We start from the raw sequence: 22,839 nt of genomic DNA on the forward strand, positions 1-22,839 counted from the left end.
AACCTTGCAAGAAACCGGAAAGATCTTTCAATTGACTGATGTTTGTTGACCCTCTTATTGTCAGCAAACATCAGTAAAAATTGACCTGACGTGATCATTTCCTCCAGCGATTCGTACTGACACACACTAAACAGAAACACACCCACATGCAAGAAATGTAAACTTAATCTGCTGTATATAAAACTTTCCAGGGCAGAGCCAAAAGTGCTTTACAAACAGTATAAGGATAATAAAGAAGATAGTACAGCAAGCAATAAAAATGCAAGGCAAGCTCCTTTCTGTTGACTAGAATAATAAAGCAGGTCTGAAGGAAGCAGCAGCTCTCTCAGCTTTCTGTTCTTTCTCATAATTTCCTGGCAGAAATCCTCCTTTGAGTCTTCGTCGATACAAAGACGGTTTTATCTGGGAGATGCAGCAACCGGCGGTTACTTTTCTACTTTGTGACAGTATCCTGACATTCACAGTTTGACTCAGTTTTCTTATATTTCTTCTGCAGAGAAACTTTTCAAATTGTTTGGAAAAGTTTTGGTATTTCTCCTTTATTCTCTGGCTGATTTGACTAATTCACCATTTAACCTCACTGCAGAACGTGTGTTCAGGTCTGTCATGCAGCACTGGAGACAGCGATTGAAACACTGATAAACACACTGAGTTGGCATTTTGTTTGACTTCATTCATTCACAATAAGACGGTGTAGTCCCTCATTCGTCCAGGAGTGTTCTATCGTAGAAAAGGTTTCAGTCATAGTCATCTGGACACTGTTTTCAGAATCAAGACGTTTCGGCTCCCATCCGGAAGTCATTCTCAATTGTGAAAAAATTGGACGGGAACTGGAAATTTAAGCTAATCTGAGTTACATAAGCCCCGCCCTCAGGAAGGAGTCTACCTGAGTATCTGTTATTAGCTAGTTTCACCTGAAACTGACCTAATGGTTTCAAGATGGCCCAGTAATCAGTAATCAGGCCTATTGTTTTCTGGCTGCATCTACTTCATCACTGTTAAGTGCCTGATTAGCATGTGATAGGCGTGACCAAGGTGATAATACACTCTGATAGACTTTGGGCAGATTAAATCTCAGACCACCATTTCTGTTCAAAGAGGGGTTCTCTTTCTTCACAAAAATGGCTTCCTTGACACCCCGTTCAAACCAACTCTTCTCTCTACTAAGAATCCTCACCTCGCTGTCTTCATTTGAAGTGTTCAGACCACCATTTTAAATTTCCAGTTCCCTTCCAATTTTTTCACAATTGAGAATGACTTCCGGATGGGAGCCGAAACGTCTTGATTCTGAAAACAGTGTCCAGATGACTACGACTGAAACCTTTTCTACGATTCATTCATTCACGTACTTCATTCAACGACTTACCACCGTCCTGCATGGCCGTATGCCAGAACTTCAGTCACTGATCCGCTCATAAAGTTTGTTAGGGGAGGAATGTTCAAAATAACTAACTGGATGGTTGGAAGTCTTATTAGCAACTTTAAATCTGAACGCTTTATTTGGGGGGTGAGGAAGAAATCCTGCACCAACTTAATATACTTAATATGGTTTGTATTGACATTAATGGAAGAGACCTTCAAACCTGCAATAAGTGATATTTTGTGGCCATTTTGGGGCAGCACAGCAAGCGTTAAACATAAAGTTCATTTGGCAAATGTGTTAGCAAACAGTTGCGTATTCACACATCCAGCATACACAGAGCAACATGACCATTCAAAGTCATGTTTGTGTCCTGATGAATGTAAGTCCAATATTCACTCTCCTTTTTAGCTCTGGTGCGGAGCTAGCCAAGTTCTGGGAGATAACCGTACAGGACTGGGATACACAGCATACAGTCCTGGATCAGTACTAGCAGGGGTTGTTATTTTACCCTAAGCACTTAGTAGCCAGTGACAGTCAACACCGAAGCTGCCGCAGTGGCAGCTAGGAGCAGTTTTTCATGTCAATGGAATAAATATGCAGATTGAAATATTATTTCTGTAAGTCGACCCGACGTACACCAATCTGTACAGCTGTGTCAATCTCATCCATGCTAGCTGCCATTTTGTGGCTGTTTTTCTGGCACCATCGTTTCTGGCTCTGGCACAGGAAGATGACATCCCCGTTCCTGGGAAAACTCTGATTGGCTCATCTGAGAAACAGCTGTCATTTAGCACGACTACAAACCTACAGATTCTACATTCTGAGCTGAAGCCACCAGATGAAATGTTTTATTTCCTAGCTGAAGATCTATTTTTGGATCAACAACAAACTGTGTCCCCTCAACGTGAGACATGCCAGATACACAAACACAACCAGCTAAAACACAATGTCAGTCCTCACTTTGACGCACACACACACACACTGCTGCTGCTTTTAGTAGCAGACAGGGATGAGTGTTGTGCTTACTTGGGTGTTTTCAGGCCCACAGTGCAGCACTGATCCGTTAATGCATTAATGAAGGCCTAATCCTCCTCTGAAAAAATAAAAAACACTGAAGCTGCTGTTTCATAACAAAGCAGCTGTGTATCCTGAGCCCTCTGTGTGGGCTTCACCCAGCTGAGCTGCTTCAGGGCCCGCCCAACCTTTTACCTCCACTGCAGCTTCCTCCAGAGAGCCCTGACTGCAGGTGAGCATGCAGATAGCTGGCTCAGGCTGCTGGTGAAGCTGTTGTAATGAGCAGAAGTTAACCAGTCTGTAGAGAGGTCTGGCATGGCCCGCTCACCGGGTGGAAACGTGCCACGAGTCACCGGCCAAAAGCGTTATGTTCAGCTTTGGCAGTTTGTCTGTTCCTCTTATCTATCGTATGGAGGTTTTTGTACTCTTTTAAACAGGAAAGATTCAAATTATTCAGTTCTGTTTCCTGTTTTAAACCCTCTGTGCCTGATTGACGCATTTTGCATCAAAAATTGCACCCCATATTTAGCTTCCTACTTCTGTCAAATCAGAACACACAGACATTACACACCTAGTGCTGCAATCAGTACAACTCTTTTAAGTGACACCAGTATCTCTGTTGAAGAAGAACTATGAAGAATAAATCCACTTAAAATTCATATAAAAAGACTCAGACTTCAGATCTTGCCTAGGGGTGGGCGATTTGACCTAAAATTGTGTAGGGGGTGTTACGGTGACGGTATTATATCACAGTACTACAAAAATAAAAGGGATACTCCACTCAAAACATGATTCTAACTCTTTTCGCTCTATTGGCAATGTAAGGGAAAATATCTTAGGAAAACGGATGTGTTTATTGGCTCCAAATAGAAATGAAAAGGCCTATAGGCCTATATGTGTTTTGGGAGAAGTAGCCTGCGCCATAAAGTAGTTATTAAATTAATACATTAATTATTAAATGTATTGTGATTCATTCTCAGAGTGGTAGGATTAGGCATCTGAACAGCATTTATTTGGCAGAAAACCCAAAGTATATAAGTACAATAGTCAGTGTACCACGGGTCTATCAAGTATATTTACATACAGCAGCACTTGCGGTCTGCCTCTGTCACCAGATTCGTCACACATTCGCAAAACATATTACTGGCGATCTTCAAGTCGCAACTCGTATCTACTGCCGCGAATATGATTGTATAAGTGAGCAGTACGTCACAGCCACTTACCAAAAAAAGAAATGTAATCTGCTGTTATGTGAACACATGGGGACGCGTATGGGAACCAGTTAGTTTGAAAACCAGTTGGTTCATAACGCCGGCGAGAGCAGAGGGGGCTTTCGTGTAACAACAAAGCCAGTTGAGCGTTTAACGTTAGCAGTGCAGCATGAAGTTCCACAAAAAGCAACGTGAAAAAACAGTTTTCCCACATCCAACCTCCTACTCTGGTTATTTAATTGGCTTCAAACGCGGCGTAACATTCACACAATTTCTCTTGACAGTCCCTCAATATTACAACATTAGTCCAACATCATTCCAGCCTGTGGGAGTACAAAGGACGCTAGCCACATTAGCCCCGCAACAAGCTAACACCAAGTTCAACAGGCTAAGCTGCAAAATAAACAGTGAAGCGACATAAAAATGGCAAAACTTACAGCTTCCAAGTTTGAAGTTGGTATCGATCCTTCGTGAGCTTCAGTTTTGAAGCAAATCTCGCTTCGTACTGGCCCTCGTTGAGAAAGCAGTCCGAAGTGAAATGGTTAACTTAGCGCACACATATACATAAGAGTTTTCCAGTTGATGTGGGGACATTTCCATCAAAAATAAAGTTAATCCACTGGGTCTTCACTACCTCGGATGGTGGGAGTAGATGGAGACTTTTGTGTCGGTTTTTTGCAGCCAACAACAGAGAAATTTGCATGCTTCGCTCGTGACGTTACCTTCCACATCTTCATGTTACCGGAGTCGGCGTTAGCGAGGAAAATAGCAGTTACTGGATGTAACTCCAGTTCTATGAGTACGTGCGCAGCCCTCTACCTGCATGTTTTTGCATCCACAGTGAAGCACATTAGTTTTAATATGCGAAAACATTTATCACGGTAATGACTGTATTGCAAAATCCATGTCGTGGCAGAACGTGACACCGGTGGCGGTGACCTAAACCGGTATACCGCCCACCCCTAATCTTGCCTCATAATCATTATAATCTGACTTTTTCTTCAGTTGTTGTCTGTGTATCCATGGTTACAGTGCAACAGAAACTGCTAGTAGCTAATGCAGCGTGACTTTAATGGTGCAGATTTAAACAACTGAAGAAAATAACAGGACTGAAGGCTGAAACATGCTTTTCAAAATGTAGGTACAGTTTGTATAATATGCTACGTCTGACATGTTTTGTACGTTCTTCTGATGAAGGCCTTTCAGAACAAGTGGAAACACCTTTGTCCTTAGACGTGGTTGTAAGACCTACTGAACCCTTAAACATACTCCAGAGCTACAGACTCGTGAAAGGCAAGAGACAGACAGCCTGCTACTTTTGATTCTGTGTGTGTGAACGAGATGTCACTGACTCCATGGCAACATTACATGTCATGTTTGCATCACCCAAAGAATGATGGGAACTGTAGTACCAAAACTCAAAACATTCAACCCAATTGGAATTGAGGATAAGAAAAACGTGACGTTCTCCTCTTTCATATACAGACATTTCGCAAAATCTAACAATGTGTAATTGCATAAAACGTCTCTATAACTTTTCCACTTTTCCATAAAAACAGCCTAGCCTAAATTATTCTGAAAATAACAATCTATGTCTCGTAAATAGAGGGAGTGAACAGCCTATGTTTCAAAGGCTTAATCGTGTTTTAAATCTGTATTATTATTTTTTTGTGTGATTATTTTCTTAGGCATTTTTGCCTTTGATAGTGGCAGCTGGAAAGGTGGGGTGGGGGGTGGGGATGACATGCAGCAAAGGAATCGAACCTGGGCCGCTGTGGTGAGGACTACCAGGTGAGTTACCGGGGCGCCTGATAGTTTTTAAATTCTGCGCGTTGGATTGTTAAAGCAGGCGTCAGGACTGTCAACCTTGCTGCTTTGCTTCGCCTGCTTAAACCACGATGGCGCCTGATGTTAGAGCCGTCTCCAATTATCACTTTTCCAGAGACCCTGGTCTGATCTCGTCTTAAAACAAATGTGTAGAAAATCTGCAGATCCTGAGGTGCAGGATAACGAAGAGCGTTACGTCTGCTCTGTCAGCGGTCTAAGAGACTTTAGAGAGACATTCGGGTGTTAATTAACATCCAAACTTATTATGGTGATTTTTCACACGTTATTTTCACTTACCTCAACCATATAGAGCATATAGGCTCACATCTTCCTGTCACATATTCAGAATTTTAGCTGCTCTAAACAGTGTCTCCCCTTTTTCTGGCTGTTGTTTCCTTCAACACTTCTTTTTCTGCTGTTGGTTGTGTGGTTGACGTGGCTCTGACCCTTGACCCTTATTTTAAATGCTGCTTGACATGCTAATAATGTAAGAATTTAAGCTTCTGTACTCATTTTTAGATAGTCGCTGAAATATGTAATACAAGATTAAGTTCCCTTTTTTCACATTCTAGTCTCAGAAAGGTAAATTTCGGCCCGTCCTGTCTGAGGTGTGTGTGTGTTGTTTCCTGCCAGCTGTGGCTCACTTATATAACGTTTGTATTCAGTTTTATTGGCTCTGCAGCAGCGTCAGACATCTCCGGCTCTGCAAGGAGATCACAGAGAATTTGTGCAGCCAATGAAATATGTTCTCTGCTGCGAGGAGTCATAATGTTCAGGGTTACAGTACCTGCACTGAAACACATTATGATCCGCTCACTGTTCTGCAGTGCTGGTGTGAGCACCCACACATATGGCCTGTGTGTTAGAAGTCGAAGTTATTCAGTCTTTCCACTGGTCCAACAATCACCAACTCTGGTTTGGTCGAAAATAACCCTTAATTCACCAAGTTAGATGCGAAAAGGCAGCCACGAGACGGGCGGCAACGTAATCCTTGGGGACAAATGCGCCCGTCAACATACGTCCACTAAAAGTGCTTGTTTTTGCCACTGACAGGCTCCGATTGTGTCTGACAATATTATGAAAAGGATCCGTACGGAGATATACCTTTTTGTTAAAGAGTAAGATCATTTTTATTTAACCAGAAACAACCGTTATATCGTTCTCGCTCACCACCAGACTCCATTGATTAAAAAAACAATAATTTTACCTTTGATCATCTTAAAACACATTTAATTCAAACTGGACAGAAACTAAATAAAACTTTGTTTGGTCGAAATAAATACTTTTTCTCACCGCAAGACTCTGAACCCCAAACTGCTCATTTATGGAGAAAATCGAATGAATCGAATGAATGTAAAGTAATAGTGGTATGTATTTGGGTAGTGTGAACCAAATCAGAGGATTACAGAAAGGTTGCAAACAAAACTTTTGAACTATGGTTCAGACCAAAAGAAAATCTATTTTAAGTGTAATCACACCCTCACATGATACCCCATCTACACTGAACACCATACATAATAATCTGGCTCTGCATAAGTGTGACACACATCCTGAATCTAATTTACTGAGATCTGCACACACAATGAAATATGTTCCCTGCTGTTGATGTATTTCCACACATCATCACACAGAGCCTTAATTTGTAAGGCGAGACAGCATCAAACTGCAAATAAATTAGGTCTTTGGACACACAAACACAAATGTGTGTCCATTTTAGGGAAAGAAGATCTCATTACCTGAAGGTCATTCTGCATTATCTGTCAGAGAGGATCTCCACTTACCTACTGTGCTATTTACAAGTTTTGATTCTATATAATCTTACCAATTTATTATGAATTTGCTTTTCATTAGTTTTTGTGGTTTTGAGCAGTTGGAGTACTTTAGTTTGGACACATCATTTTGGAGCAAAACTCCCAAGTGTTGGAAAATGTGTGATCGCCAGCACTTGGATTATTATGAGAGAGTCTGTATTGCCTTTTGTTGTGATCAGACACAAAAGCTTTGATCAAATGCTTTTTTTTTTTTTTTTTTTTTACTTCCCATTCCACCTGGTGCAAGCTCGCAGGATTGCACAGGGCATTATTTGAAGTCTTGTGTGAACATAAAAGCCTGCTCATAAAAGTTCCCCGCAGTGAAAACGACCTAAATAAACACAGCCCTAGAATAATACCCTCCGCGGGTTCATCGAACCTTCCTCAAAATGGAGGCCGGGGACAGGAGAGGCTGGAGGAGACATTACGGCGAGAATACCTGGGGATGTGATGGGTTGGAGTGGCAGAGCGCAGCCATTTGGTGGATGTTTTTGTCCAGAGTGCATTACAGCAGCATGAGTGGTTGCATTTTTAGCAAGGCTGCAGTCTGACCTCTGACTATGGCAGTGTTACAGCCTTACTCTACACATTGGGAATGGAACTAATAACCCTAGTGCCTTGCTGCACACCACCTTCACGGCTGCCTGAGAGATTTTTTACACTTGAATTTCAGTCAGATTTGAAAAATATATAATAGCTGTTTGTTGCGTAACTAAAAAACTGTGATTTTCTTTTTGTTTGTTGGTCTGAAAGCATCATTCATACCTGAGTAGACTCTCTGTTGCTCATTGTCTTCATCCTGCCTGTGTGCTGCCGACCTCCAGCCTTCTGTCTGACAGCAGGTTTACTGCTCCTCCTCACTTCTCCTGCAGGTATTTGGTTCCTTACAGTATTAGGCCACATTCAACACAACGCAAACTCAAATATTTGGAGAAGTTGAACTTGAATATTGAAAAGACTGTACAGAATCTGTATGTTCTAATGTTGCTTGAGCTTAAGTCATTTAATTCACCTCATTATTTGCTATCATTTGGGCTACGGGCAGATTATAAGACATTAGCTGCTTTTCCACCAAAAGTACCAGGAACTTTTGTCCCCAGGAACTTCTTTTCAAGAACTAAAAAGTTCCTTCAGCCCATTGTTGTCTGCGTTTCCACCGCGGTCTAAAGACCCGACAAGATTAGGCAAATTAGTCCGCTGGCGTATTTTACACGTCATTTTTGTGCGCGACTATACAACAACACTCCAGTCCAGTGGGTGGCGGTACAACCAAAGAACAGCAGCAGGAAGAAGCGCCATATAAAGGGATGGACGGCGGCATTATTTGAGCCCCCGTGAACAGATGTGTAAAAGCCCCCACCTATCATGCACCAAACCTCTCCACTGTCGCTATCTAATAAAGGCAAAAAATGACCAAAATAATAATAAAAAAGAAAACAAAATTCCCTTTCCACAAAATGCAGTTGGACACTATAAAATATTATATGAAACCATCAAAGGAAATCTGTAATGCTGGTTATGTTATCTTAGCTTGACTTACTGTACGTATGCTCTGTGCAGCTGTATTATATTGGGAAAAATTTAACACAATCTAATAATACTCAATATTAAAAGACTCAGATCAGGATTAGGAAATCATTGCTGTACTGGCAACAGTATCAAACATCTTCGAACGATACCCAGTTCGACTAACTATGTAATTAGGGGGCATAGGGGTCCTGGAATTGACCCTTTCCCACCCCCTCTTAGTGCCTTGCTTGACAGGGAAGTGAACCGTTATCTGTAGCGGAGCTGGTGGCCGGCTCTGGGCCTCTTCGGTCATAAATAACCAGCCCTCATAACCAACCAAGGTTATTTGTTCTCCATGCACAACAAAGCACTACAATAACACGTCACTAAACTGTAGCGAGCCTAATTCTGCTCTCGTAGCTTAATTGTTGCAAACATTTGTCTTTGACTGGAGTTTAATGATATGATATTAATAAAATGAGAAGCTCTCGGAGGGTTTTTGTTCTCATCTGAAGATCTGAAGTTGGAGTGTGTCGTTTTCATTTATTGTCTCATAATGTGGCTGTTGTGAAGCCCTTTTGAGACGAACTGTGAGTAAAGGCAAATAAACTTGACTTATAGGGAGTAGGTGCGTTTAAAGCACCCAGTGTTTAGCCTGTGTCGTTCACTGTATTGGCTTTTGTTTATGTAAAGCATGTCAGTACGACTCGAGAGTTGTGTAGAAAGTCTATTTTTATTAAGAGGGGGAAAAAAAACCATCCTTGCTTAGTGTTCTCACTCTCTGGCCTGTTTTTTTTTTTTTTTTAATCAGCATTGTCTTTTTGTCACATGCTGAGCTCACCATCTGCCTGTACTGCAGCCCCGGCAACGTCCTTAAAAAGTCATTGCTGTATTCTTAATTATCTTCATTTAATCACCTCCCCTCTTCAGGGAGATAAAAGGTTATTAGAAAATGAGCCCACATGGGGAATTTCTTAAATCTGAGCACTGTATGCAGGTATATACAGCCATGGGTAGTACTGTAGGTCGTGTTGTCATGTTGTGTTTCAGTATTTACTGTTTTTTTACGGCATTTTGGCTGAAATCCCGCCCCTCTATGTCTGCACAGCTGTCTCCTCCGGCTGTAATCGTGTCAGTCTTCCTGTATAACTTTCTCCTGTTCTGTCACGTCTTGTTTGTTTGCACGTGGCGGCTGAGTTTTTGGACTGTTAGATTTTAGATCCCAATGCGAGTTTGGCAACTTACATATCTTGTCATAAAGATTTGATAGACAAAAAAAACCCCCAGAACAAACGGAGAGAGCTGGGATGTGTCGAAATCCAGCGAGTTCAAAAAGAGTCTGCACACCTGAATGTATCAGAATGTTCTTTTAATTCAACTATTGAAGTTTGTTTTAAGCACAGGGAAGCACAGACGCTTCAGCCAGGGCTTGCACAGTGAAAAAGGCATCTGTGATCCAAAAATCAATGTGTATTTTCTCCCCTTAAAATAGAAATTGAGAATATTGAAGAGCGTTCCGACAGATTTGGTTGTAGACCAGTCTGCTGGCTGATTTTACATGTTGGGCTTTCAATATGTTGTTTGTCCTCTAGAACGACACATAAGGACAACATAATTTGTCTGTGCCTTTCAATACGTTACAAATGGAAAATAAATCAGTTTTATGATGTGACAACTCTGTGGCTAAGGCTTGGTCAGTTTTAGGACCGTTAGGTTTAGGTAAAGATCATAGTTCGAGTTAGAAAAAGTACTTTAAGGTTGGGGGAGCGTTGTCATCGATCACGTTCATGCTTAAAAATAAAGCCAACAGAAATCTCCCGTGTTAATGTCTGATGTTTTGTTGACTCATCCATTCACCCGACCAACTCAACAACGTCACCTGACTTCCTCCTGTGCTCTCCAGCCACCAGAGGGCTTTGGCACTGAGCGATAACACGTCGTTTTTGGGCTGAAACAACTGATGCTGTCGTTCTTATTGGGCGGACGGTCTCTATGCTTTTCAGTGACGGCGCCATTACTGCTGTGGCAGTGAAAGCAGAGGTGTCTGGAGTTGATCATGGTCGCACCCTTCGACAGATGAAGGTAGCCTCAAAACACTAGTATGAAAAAATTTATGACAATGTAAAGATTTTGTCTGATTCTGAAAGTGCTGAGTAATTAAATCTGAGCTACCATTAGCCTACTTGCAAGCTTATTATTATTATTAAGTCAAAAAACAGCCAACTACAAGGATTTCTTGTATTGTATTTTTTATATATAATTAAATAAAGTCTGAAATCCGTGAAGTTGTTCAGTTGGAGTGTCTGGAAACTTTTCTGGCTAGCAAGAAATCTGCGGCTCCCCGCTGGCCCTGTGTGGGCACGCTGGTCCCTGGTCGGCCTTTTGTCGGTGTCCCACGCAAAAGAGGATTTAAGATTAATTATTTAGTGTGAAAATGATTTCATGGAGGACAGGATTATGGATTTTTTTAATTGCTAATATATCAGCACAGCCCAGACAGTGCAGGTTTGTTGATTTACAGGTGACAACACCTGCAGTAACTAGCCCGACTAAATTTCAATGAAAAGCTTACGGGTTTTTTTTTATGAATAGCGTTACTTGAGTGGCATTTCAGTGACTGTATTTTCATCTTGTAACATGTTCTACAGGATCTCCTGGACATCTTTCTTGGCAAAAGCGGTTAAAAAGTAAAATCCTTCACATACGTCACAGTGTATGTGCGCATGTAAAAACGAGATACTACCACAGTAATCGCTGGATTTATCGATAAAGAATCTTGTAGCAATGACTGCAAAGTCTGAATTCTGAATTATTTCGTATCCAAACTTGTCACTTACGTTGGCGTACGAGTAAAGTTGTAGTTGTAACCACATCACCTTCCTCTCTCCTCCGTCCTCCTCTGCAGCCTGTCATCGACAGTCAATTAAGTCACAGTTTCTCATCAGAGACGTGTGAAGCAGATCAGAGCAGAGGTGCTGCAGAGATGTGGCACGAAGAGGTGATGCATCGTCAAACCGAATACTGTGGCAGAAACTCGGCTCTGAATAAGACTTGTTAGCATTCATGTGTTGCGTTCCTGGTCTCTCTCACGTAGTAACGTCCTCCATTATTGAGCAGTTTTAAATGCTTTGAAGTTCTCCTGTTTGGGGAGGTTTCTTTTCCAAAACAGGGAGCGTGGGGCTTTGAAAGGCAGAAATCTCAGCAGCTGGCCCAGCGTGCCACACTGATCAACATCCTTTTCTTGATATTTCTCTTCAAACAGTTGCTCTCTGCTTGTTTATTTTGCTAGGTGGTTAAAACGTGCACCACCATAATCTGTTCTGCAAACAGAACAGATTATACTTGCAGCAAATACAGGCAAAGCTGTAGCAGTGAACACCATCAGCCTGCCCTGCTCTGTCATTGAAAACAAAGTCAAGGTGACGGAGAATCTAATTGACGCTCAGCTCGACCCCACCGATTCCCCCGAGATGTTATACAACAGCACCGCTCGCTCTCTCTCTCCACCACCACACGGTTACACCACAGGCTCAGGCGCACGTCTCATTAGCATTTGGCCGTGTGGGCAAAGCAAAGCAGCGTCATCCAACGCATTTAAAAGTGAGAATATATTCCGCATAATTTAATTAATTTGTTAGTGTGTGTCTGTGGCCAGATAACATTAAAACAATTTCACAGCAGCATCAAAATCAAAGTGGTTTGTAAAAAAAAAAAGAAAAAAGACATGGTTGGCTGGTTTATTTTTAATCAGGATAAGAAGCAAGTTTTTGAAATGTCCCATATTAAACATGAAGCATCTGTTCAGTAAAACCCATCAGAGAAGAACATTAGCAGTCATCTAGTTACACTGTGATATGACACATTACTGATCCACTTTAATGCCAGAAGCAAGAGGAAAGTTTATTCATTAAAATAAATCCAAAGTTTTCATTGGACGCCTTTACAGGACAGGTCAGATGATAGTTTGTGCTGTAAATGACAAAAAAAAAAACCGTGGCCAGACGTGAGAAACAGTTCGGTCCAAATCTAAATTTGCTCACATTATCAGGATTATGTTTGTTGGGTGAACAAACTGAAATGAAAATGCGAAAGCAATAATGAAGATAATGTTGACAGGTGTTGGGAGTACTACTGCATGTGTTAAAGTTGGTTCCAGAGGGAGCTGTGTGAAGTCTGATGTCCTCAAGTGATGTCACTTGAGTCGGCGTCGGTCGGGGATGAAGACTACAGGTTTGAAAATGGAAAAAATCAGTTGGTGTGGAGTTAGAAAGCAGCGAGCTCAGCAGACCTCTGCAGCCTGCTGCTCATCTCTGATCGAGGGTCGAGGCTCCAGGCTACATTAGCCGCTACTAGCATAACACTCCCAAATCTCCCACAGAACTGTCAGCTCTCGAGAGGCATTGTGGGTAATGTAGGCGCCAGGTTTTGACGAGGAAGAATGTGTGGAATAAACAAGACGCTATCTCTGGTTCTGCTGCATCGATTTTGATCCTTTTTAAACTGTCCATCGTGAGTCCGACAGTGTTATGAGTGTGCGAAAGAAAACCTTATGCAGCTTCTCTCTGATGAAGCCTGTCTGAGCCAATATATAAAGTTTCTGAAAGCTTTTTCAGTTTTTCATCTCTTGTGTTGTACATCCACTGTAGTTTTGCAGATGTTGAGAAAAGATGTCAGTGTTTGTGATTAATAGTTGTGAAATGTGAAGCACAATGGCTGGAAATCTGATGTTTGGGATTATCATTTTAGCCTTGATAACGCAGCCCCACATTTTAAGCATTTAGCTGATGCTTATTCAGAGCAGCTTAGAATAAGCTTTAAATCCTCGATCACCCACATTATAAGCAACAAATAGTACAAATACAAAGGTTAAAGCTATAACACCAAGGCAACAAATGTATAAACTTGTAAGTAAAGCTTTATTTGTATAACACTTTTTAAAACACACAGTTACAAAGTGCTTCACACACACACACACACACACACACAAATATAAACAAATAGATAAATAAAGATATATTACATTACAAAACCAAACTGAAACAAACCAAAACATAAGGCAGTGATGGAGATCTGTAAAGGGCTTGCCTATAGAGATGATTTTTAGAAGCCGCTTAAAGCAGTCCAAAGATTCAGCCAATCTGATGGAAGATGATTCCAGAGGGCCGGGGCTAAAACAGCTAACATCTTTTGTTTTGAGGTCGGAGCAATGGATGGATAAAAGGCCGAGATTTGAGGATCTGAGTGGTCGAGAAGTGGAATGAGGAACCAGGAGATCAGAAATGTAACAGGGGGCGAGGCCATGCAGAGACTTGTATGTAATCAACAAAATCTTGTAGTTTATTGTGAACTGATCATTGATCTAAGGGGTTGTATTAATAACTGGGACAGCCCTGGAGGTGAATGGAGCGGAAGAGTCAAAGGCAGATGTACACAAATCATTAAACCAACAAACTTGGTCGTTAAGATTAGAAACGTGAGGAGAAGTAGCTGGAAAACGTGCCTGCAAGAGTGGATTATACGTTTCCGGGTTAATGTAGTGGGTAGTAAGGGTGCATCTTATGGTCAGAGATGAAATGACATGTGTAGAGTAAAAAGTCAAGGGTGTTATGTGTCGGGCCAGAGACGTGCTGCTCAAGATTTTAAGATTTAGAGATGTTTATAAAATGTGTAGAAAATGAGTTTGAAGGGTTATCAATATGAATGTTCAAGTGACCAATTCTAATGGCCCTATCAAATTTAAGCACAAGAGCGGACAGTAAATCAGAGAAATTTATTGAGAAAACCCATATTTGAATTTGGGGATCGATAAATTATTACACAGCAAATCGGGTTATCGCACACAATTTTAAAAGCTAAGATTTCAAAACTGTTAAACGAAACAAGACTGAGTCGAATACAAGTGAGATGGCCTGTTAACTCAGGTGTATTCAGAAAATGATAACTCTGAGCCAGGTCTCGGTAAGAAATAGGATGTCGAGGTTATGGGATGTAATTAGATCCTTGAGAATGAACGATTTATTAGACACAGACAGAGTTTAGAAGAGCAAAGACAACTGGAAGTTGGAAGGCTTAGCTGAACTGGACTTACTAGAGCAGACTAATTCAATTATCTGACCTAGCAGTTGAAGACACAGAGTGCATAGGGTAGTGGGTTTTATATCTAGGCATGATCCTAACAGGAATACTGTATGAGCCCAGAGAGGTACGGCCAGGTGGACTCATTACAGGTCAGGAGGTTTGAGCTTTACAAGAGTGCGCAGTCAGTTCGATATCAGTTGATGTGAGGGATGGAGGCCATCTAGTTTAAAAAGCTGAGGCCTTTTTAGAAAGGCTACTAAAATGTCAACACAGAATATCTCTGTTCATGCAGTAAGCCTTTAGCCTGTGTGGAGTTGGCGTAGGCGACTGAACTTCACGTCACCAAAACGAGGTCCTCTGTCCTCTGATTGTTTATGTGTAATAGAGAAAAACAAGGTTAAAACCAGTTTTCTCCTCATTCGTTTTTTTTCCTTCCTACAGTGAGACTCTGACCGAGAGGCCAACAGCCGAGAGACGTTTGACTGCATGAAGAGGCCGAGTGACGGGACCCTGGTCCTCACCTAGACCCCTCCCACGACCCCCCACTGCCTGGACATGGTAAGCCTCAAGTGCACGTCTGCTGTTTGTTTATACTGGGTGCGTTTTAGTTATTAATAGATTCCAAACTGAGTCATATTTGGTCTGTTCTCAAACGGCTGTTGTACATACCTCTGTATACTCTGATCGTTCATCTGTGTTCACATCAGATAAACTACGTTGTGAGTGGAAGCAGACACAGCTAGTAACTTCCTAGGAAGAGGTAAAGATATAGCTGGAATTAAATTTGTTTTTTCCAAGACAAGTGACATAAAATAATTGATCATTTGCTGGTGATGTATTATTCCTGGTTGTTGTTTTGGCCGATCAGGCTACACAAACCGTATCGATGGTTTCTTTTTGGTCCCGAAACCTTCACTTTTGTTCGTGTACCCACCCTGAATTGATTTAGTTTGGAGTGTACTGGCAGCTTAAGAGTTTGTTTATAATTGTAGGCATATTCGACTGTTTCAGCAGAATAACAAGCTGAAACACTGTTGAAACATTTAATGTCGGTTTCTCACCACTGTCAGGTACTGATGAGTACTACGCCCCATTCACAAGCATTTGTAGTACACTACAACACGGACACTGCCCCGAGAATTTGAGTAAGTAAGTTTTGATGAATGAATTGACAGACTGCAAGGTCTGAAAATATTCCAACCTAGATTGATTTAAAAAAACAAAAAAACTGATGCCTACAACAACACGGCCTACGTCATTTAGTCTCAAACTTGTCTGTAAATTTGATGAATCCTAGATGTCGTCTGTGTGAATACTGCACTGTAGTTTTCATGATATCAGCATTGTGACTTTTATAAATACTAAATTCAATTATTTTTTTAATTTGTTTTCATCGAGGTAATCATAAAACCGCTGGTAACACATTATGAATGTGTTGTATGATGACCTTGATGAGGGCCACAAGCTGAAATGCCAGAAATCTTAACTCTGCTTCTGATCTTTGTGGATTTTCAGGAATGATGAGAGAGCAAACACAAACATGCTCGCAAAAACTTTTGGTGAATCTTTTGGTGCGAAAGGGACAAATCCAGAGACCCATCAGACATTAAACCACCAGAGGAAACCTAATGGTTTTTTCTCGTTGACCGTGTCGGAGCGGCCATTGTTGCTGAAGTTTTGACCAAGATTAGTCAGATTAGTTGGATGTTGTCAGTATTAAAATGGTGGTCGTGGACGATTCTTGCAAACCTTGTGTTTGACATTAAATAAGTGAAAAAAGTCGTTCTACCCAATCGAAAAGTCCTTCTTCAGCAGTAGGGACATCTCTTGGGTGAAAACCAGGGCAAAAATGAAAATGTTGTAAAGCTTATAAAATGATATAAACAAAGATGTATGTTTTTAGTTTTTGTCAGCGTTGTCTCCCGTAGTCCTCCTGCTTTTATCTACTCCATGTCCCATGTTTACGTCCTCCAGAGATGCTGCCAAAATTTAATTTAAGCTTTCTGAACACATTTGGAGAAAATGTTGAATACTTAGTAAAGGTTGAGAGCTTTTGAATGATCTTCTGATGTTATTATTAAAGTATCGGCAAAACACATCAGTCATAACAACACCAGTGATTATTTACCTCAATGTGAAGTATTTGGAGCAATTTGTTTTTGATAGAAAAAGCTTTTTACCCTTTTTTGGTATTGCAGGTGACGATTTGGGAATCTGATCAAGTGGCATCCTTTTTTCTATATATGTTATTCAAAAGCAGATAGAGATCAATATGTTTTACAAATATATGTGAAGAAAAAAATCTCTGTATAATCTCTTTATGTGCTGGTTATCTGTTGCCTTCACAGATGCTCAGTACCCTTCATATTCAGTAAACCAAACTGGTTTCACACCATGAACACATGGAAGTGTCAGACGTCATCCTCCTGAGTGATTTTACAGAGAACAGAAAGCGTTAAAGGATTCATTACTGATTTGTGTGTCAGATTTAAGTAAATGGCATCAACCGACAAACCTGCAATGCAATTAATTAAAGCAGTGAATGTCATGCTCTTCTAATTGCGGTGTGAGCCTGAACTCCCAGCTGTCTTGTAGGTAACAAATAAAAGGAGCGGGCCTGATGCCGGGACCCAGAATCAGCGTTGAGGCTGTGAAAGTCTTAATCTTTGATTTAGATCTCGTTAATGTTTGTGTGTTATGGTTGTTGCCGCTGCCCACACTTGCCGCTACACAGCCTGCAATGCCCCCGGCAGTTGAGCGAGAGATTAGCTAGGTCCTGATGAATGACCCTCGCAACTCCAGCACAAGCCCCCGAGACATGTGGCCATGAATTATTAAAGCACCGTCATAAATAACTCACTGTAATGAGGGTGTGCTTACGCGCTGCAGGCGGGGAGAGAGGGAGGACAGGAAAAAGGGAAAAAGAGAGGATCAGAGTTGGAAGAGGGAAGAATGATTGAGAGAGATAGCGGTTTGACCTTGGACTGAAAGCCTGGCGTGATGCTCGGCCCGCGGACGGACGCACTCAGGCTTGTAAAAACGAGAAACCAAGCTACTTTTGCACATCAGCCGTTTTTTTCCCCCCTCTCCCCTCAGAGAGATGTGCTCTATCCCTAAGTACATGTCATAAATGTTAATGTTAAGTAACGGCGGCTGTATCTAGGCCACGCAGAGATTGGCAGCAGCACAGGTCGCTTCAGGTGTTGCTGTCATCGTGCAGACTCTGATGAGCGTTTCTGACACCGAAAACAAGCTCATGCGTTTGCAGCAGAATGTCTGAGGAGGAAGTTGAGGAAAACAACACCAGGTGTTGAATTAAAAACGGCGTGTTCACGTTCCAGAAATCTATTTTGCTCTAGATTTCGTCTCCTTCCTCCAGCAAGTTAACAGTCAACACATTCTGATTCGTTTCTCTGTGATTCCCCTGAGCGAGCACTGCTTTGATGATGGTGTTTGATGATGAACGAGGATGATGATAATCCTTCTTTTAAACATAAAACCAGCTTTCCGTTTGTTCAGTATTGATGACCTTTAAAACATGGCACCCATCTGAGCTGGTTTGTGGCAGATTAAAGTTAAAAAAGCAGCATGAATATGAATATATGTGACATTTCTTTTCAAAATTGGATATCAAGCATGTGGAGAAAATTGGCACTTACCCTATATGGCCAAAAGTATTTGGACAGCTAAACATTACACCCATATATGATAGCAGTAATCTCTCTTCTGGGAAGGCTCCCCACTAAGGGTCTGCCGTATCATATCAGTGATGATAATACCGGTATAAATCTTAATAGGATAAAAAAATGTGTCATATCACAGTATTGGCGATATTGTGATGTGTTGATTCATTGATGTTGTGATGCTACGTACAGCAAAGTGAATGTAACTGTGCTGCTCAGCTGTGGGGGAGTTTAAAAAAAGAGAGTGACTGTGGTTATGTCGAAGTGTGGTTAAACAGGAGGCTGAACTTAGTTTGATAATCATGTTTTATCATGATAGTTTAACACATTTTACCCAATACGGTCTGCACTGAGTTGATGTTAGTTTAAAATTTGGTATTAATTAGCTGGGCTCAACTATTTAATACAGAAGATCACTATTGAAATTAAATATTATATGCTGTAGCATTAAGATTTCCGTTGTTTGGAACCATAAAAACAGCCAGATAAGTACGCTAAAGTTTGTGGAAGTTTGGCGATGGCCATGAAATCGGCTTTAGTTATGCATTTATAAAGCCTTATGGAAATGTAATGAAGACTGGTGATATTTCAAGTTCATCAGCGCTGCATAATTTAATTTTTCATTGGCAAAGTTGTGAGATATGAAAGCCTTGATTTCCAGTATTACTGTAGTGATGCTTGGTGAGCAGATTGCATCTCTACTAACTGCACTGCCATCAATATACCCTCAAGGTTGAGCCGATAATTTTTAAAAGCTTCTTATTGTTGAATTTTTGTAAAACACTAATGAGATAAGGCATATTACCTGCAGCACATGACTGACTGAGAGCAGTTCTTAGAGACTTAGGAGTCTACATTTAACTTCTCACAGACTTGCAAGTTTCAGTGCAATAATGCTTTTAGTCTTAGACCTTAGATCTTAGGAGTTTTAACGTTATGACTGGCACGCTTCTCCTAACTCTGCTAGTCAGGTGCTACTTTCAGTCTTTACTTAAATCAAGAAATCTGATGACAGTTGTTGGGTTGTTTGCTTGTGTTGCAAAGAAAACACCACTCTCAATGTAATCTGATCCCGGTGAAGCAGATAAGTTAGTCGTAAGATTTGAAACTAGGATTTCCTGTACTTTAATATAAGAAGGCATCAGACTCTTTTCACTTGTTAAGTCAGTATGTGCTCACTGACGGTTTAACAACCAACAACATTCCCCTGGATGACATTTAAGATGATTAATGATAATGATGAGGCAAATAGACCATTTCAAAGGTCACGAGTTGTAAAGGCCACAGGTTTGACTCCTGCAGAAGCCCATTTAGGTCCATTAGTGGACATGTTTCCTCTCTGAATGTCCTTGAGCTTCACTCTGAACCTCCACCTGCTCACTCTGGGTGATTCATACTGTATATGAGCATCAGCAGGAATGAAAATGTGCCTAAAATAAAAATGATAATGTCTCTGTTTCCCATCGTCTGAACCCAGAGGTCGTTCCGATCATTTGCAAACGACGACCGCCATGTCATGGCCAAGCACGCCAGCATCTATCCGGCACCGGAGGAGCTGGAGGCCGTCCAGACGCTGGTGTCCACTGTGGAGGGAGCCCTCAAGAAAGTCTCTGATTGGATGGATGGCCTCAACAAATCCTCAGGGAAGACCTCCACCAGTAACGAGGCTGGGGACAACACAGTGGAGAAAGACGCTGCTGAGACGAAGTACGTCCCGCTTCATGTGCTGTTATTTTAGGGTTGTTTAAATGTTTGTACTGTGATGATTAAAAGCACTGACCCAACTATCGGTCATACTGTTCTGTCCTGAGAACATCCCTGCTTTGATTATAGTAAATATTGCATGCACTGACATTTATTTCAACAGCAACTTGGCTTTCCAGGAACAGGCTCTTCGTTACTCTGGCTAATCCACTGAAGGCAAAATGTCAAAATACTAAAAGTCCAGAAGTATTACCAGTAAAATATTCTAAAGTAAAAGTACTCATTGTGCAGTAATATATTATTTGATCATTATTATTGATGTATTAACATGTAGGCAACATTTTACAGTTGCAGCTGGTCAAGTGGGAGCTAATTTTATCTAGTTCATATAAAGATGAGCATGTTAATCTATAACAGGTCATCATCATAATTTATATCGTATGTTTTGAATGTCAAATCTAAATCTACAAAGTTTCGAGTAACTGTAGCTGTCAAATGTAGTGCAGTAAAAAGTACAATATTTACTTCTGAAATGTAGTGGAGTATAAGTTTAAAGTAGCATTAAAATGGAAATACTTATTGTACTTATATTACAAGTACCTAAAAATTGTACTTAAGTATAATACTTGGAGAAATGTACTTAGTCACTTTACATCACTTTACATCACTGTAACACGGACAGTAATACTGTAGTTGGAGCACCACAAGTGAAATTCCACTGTATTAGAGTGGAGGCAGAAAACTCAGAGAGTGATATCTAAAAACTCAGGCCAATGAAACCGAAACTACCTGCATGGCTCGATACTACTACAGGTAAACAAGAACATATCTTCTTAGTAATTTGGATGAACTGACCCTTTAAGGTGGAACTATATGCTACTACAATAGCAGATGGATGGACAACAAGGATATGATGGTAACCTTTGCTGTGTTAGATCACTACAGAGTGCAGGTTATACTGGCTGGGACTTGATCTCTACAGCGTAAGAAATAATGGACAATATCCACAATCCTTCTGTGTAAAAATACATTTTTAAAGTTCAGCTGAAGCTAATACCATGCTTCAGCAGTTTGAGTTAGTGGGTATGTCTTTCCAGAGTTAGTCTTTTTAGTACCAGATTTCCAATTTGAGTTTCCTTGCTGGGAGGCAGTGGAGGGATACTGCCTTGTAGTCACATATAGGTTTCTTGCTGGGACAAAACATGAGCAATTAACCTTCACATGACAACCAGGATGAAGACACACAGTTGATTCTTCTAACTCACACTGCCGAAGCATAGAAGTTCGTTCAGCTGAACTTCAAAATGTAAACTCTATTTCTTACAGTGTATACGTGTTAGAAAGGAATCGCTTCATGGCCAGTATGGAGAGAAGAAATTGCCTTTTTGATAGTGGTGAAATAATGAGATGGAATAGTTGTACATTTAGAAATTCAATCAGCTGGTCCCTGCAGTGAGAGTTGAGGACCCGTTCTCAGGCTGGATTTGCGTGTTGTAAGCCCTCTATATGGCTGTGAGAGACTCTGACGCTGGCTGTCATCCATCTGCCCTCAGGCCGGATGGCCCGTCGGTGCTGTGCGGGGTAACACGTGTCGGTCTGGTGGCCAAAGGCCTGCTGATCAAAGGGGACATGGACCTGGAACTGGTTCTGATGTGCAGAGAGAAACCCACCAAACTGCTGCTGTACACCATCAGCGCCAACCTCCCCCTGCAGATCCAGGTACATTCAGCCGCACATCCAGCACTGCAGTGTTCAGCACGGTGCATCCAAAATAAGCCGTGAAAGCACAGCTGAGGCAACAACCTTGGGGGTGGGGAGGCTTTTAAAAAAGCATCTTTGTGATCCGAGCTTCAGTGGAAGCAACCACAAGTTCCTTATGTGTGATAAACGTACGAGAGTTTGTCTGGTGACATTGGAGAAGAGACATGCTGGCACCCTGAAGTGAAGCAGGACATGAGGAAAATAATAATAATACAAATCGTATAGGGATTTGCAAAGACATGTGGTAGACAGTATACTATGTACAATATTTAATTTGAATACAGATAATACATAGTGTATATATAATACAAAGTTAAATTTGGTCATAAGAGTTAAAAACACACAACTTATCTCATGCTGTTTAGTGTTGTTTCTGTGTACTTTAACAAGCAGTTAGAAATACCAGCAGGTAAAGGGAACCGTTAAAAACAAAAACATCCTCTGTCAGCTGTGATGTGTGGGTTTATTTTCATCAGTGATGGGTGATACGGGAAACAAACGATCTTGTGAGATGCTGTTAAAAGCTCTGAGATTAGATTACATTGTTAAACAACACAACAACACTATATTTTTTACACATTTGGTCATATAGCATGTCCTTATGCTTTTGCATTCTCTGTAAAATGAATATTGAATATTTTTGGATCAGAATGATATAAATTCCATCAGATATGCACAGGACATTATACAAACATGCTTCAGATTATTTAAGGTTAAGGTTCAGCTTTAATGTCATTATACAGTACAGGATTGCACAATGAAATGTAGCCCCTCCATGCTACACACACAGAAAATGTATAAACAGATATTCAAATACTTGAATTAGAATATAAACTAAAAAACAGGCAATAAAATACAACTATATAATATCACTAAAA

At 40.9% G+C, this 22,839-nt stretch overlaps 1 protein-coding gene across 5 annotated transcripts in view; it reads left to right on the forward strand.

Annotated features, from left to right (window-relative positions):
* The window catches only part of LOC122875734 (spermatid perinuclear RNA-binding protein-like), an 82,204-nt gene that overhangs the window by 15,496 nt on the left and 43,869 nt on the right, over window positions 1-22,839 (forward strand). For 4 of the 5 annotated variants that reach the window (XM_044195190.1, XM_044195189.1, XM_044195193.1 and 1 more), the window contains 3 exons: window positions 15,255-15,371; window positions 19,974-20,203; window positions 21,754-21,919. In XM_044195190.1, the coding sequence (XP_044051125.1) occupies window positions 15,369-15,371; window positions 19,974-20,203; window positions 21,754-21,919 (399 nt within the window). In that variant the 5' untranslated portion in view covers window positions 15,255-15,368. Of the gene's footprint in view, window positions 1-15,254; window positions 15,372-19,973; window positions 20,204-21,753; window positions 21,920-22,839 lie in introns of those variants that run through there. The other variant, XM_044195194.1, reaches the window with a different exon arrangement.

Source organism: Siniperca chuatsi, linkage group LG5 (genome assembly GCF_020085105.1).
Source record: "Siniperca chuatsi isolate FFG_IHB_CAS linkage group LG5, ASM2008510v1, whole genome shotgun sequence".
Taxonomy (NCBI): Eukaryota; Metazoa; Chordata; class Actinopteri; order Centrarchiformes; family Sinipercidae; genus Siniperca; species Siniperca chuatsi.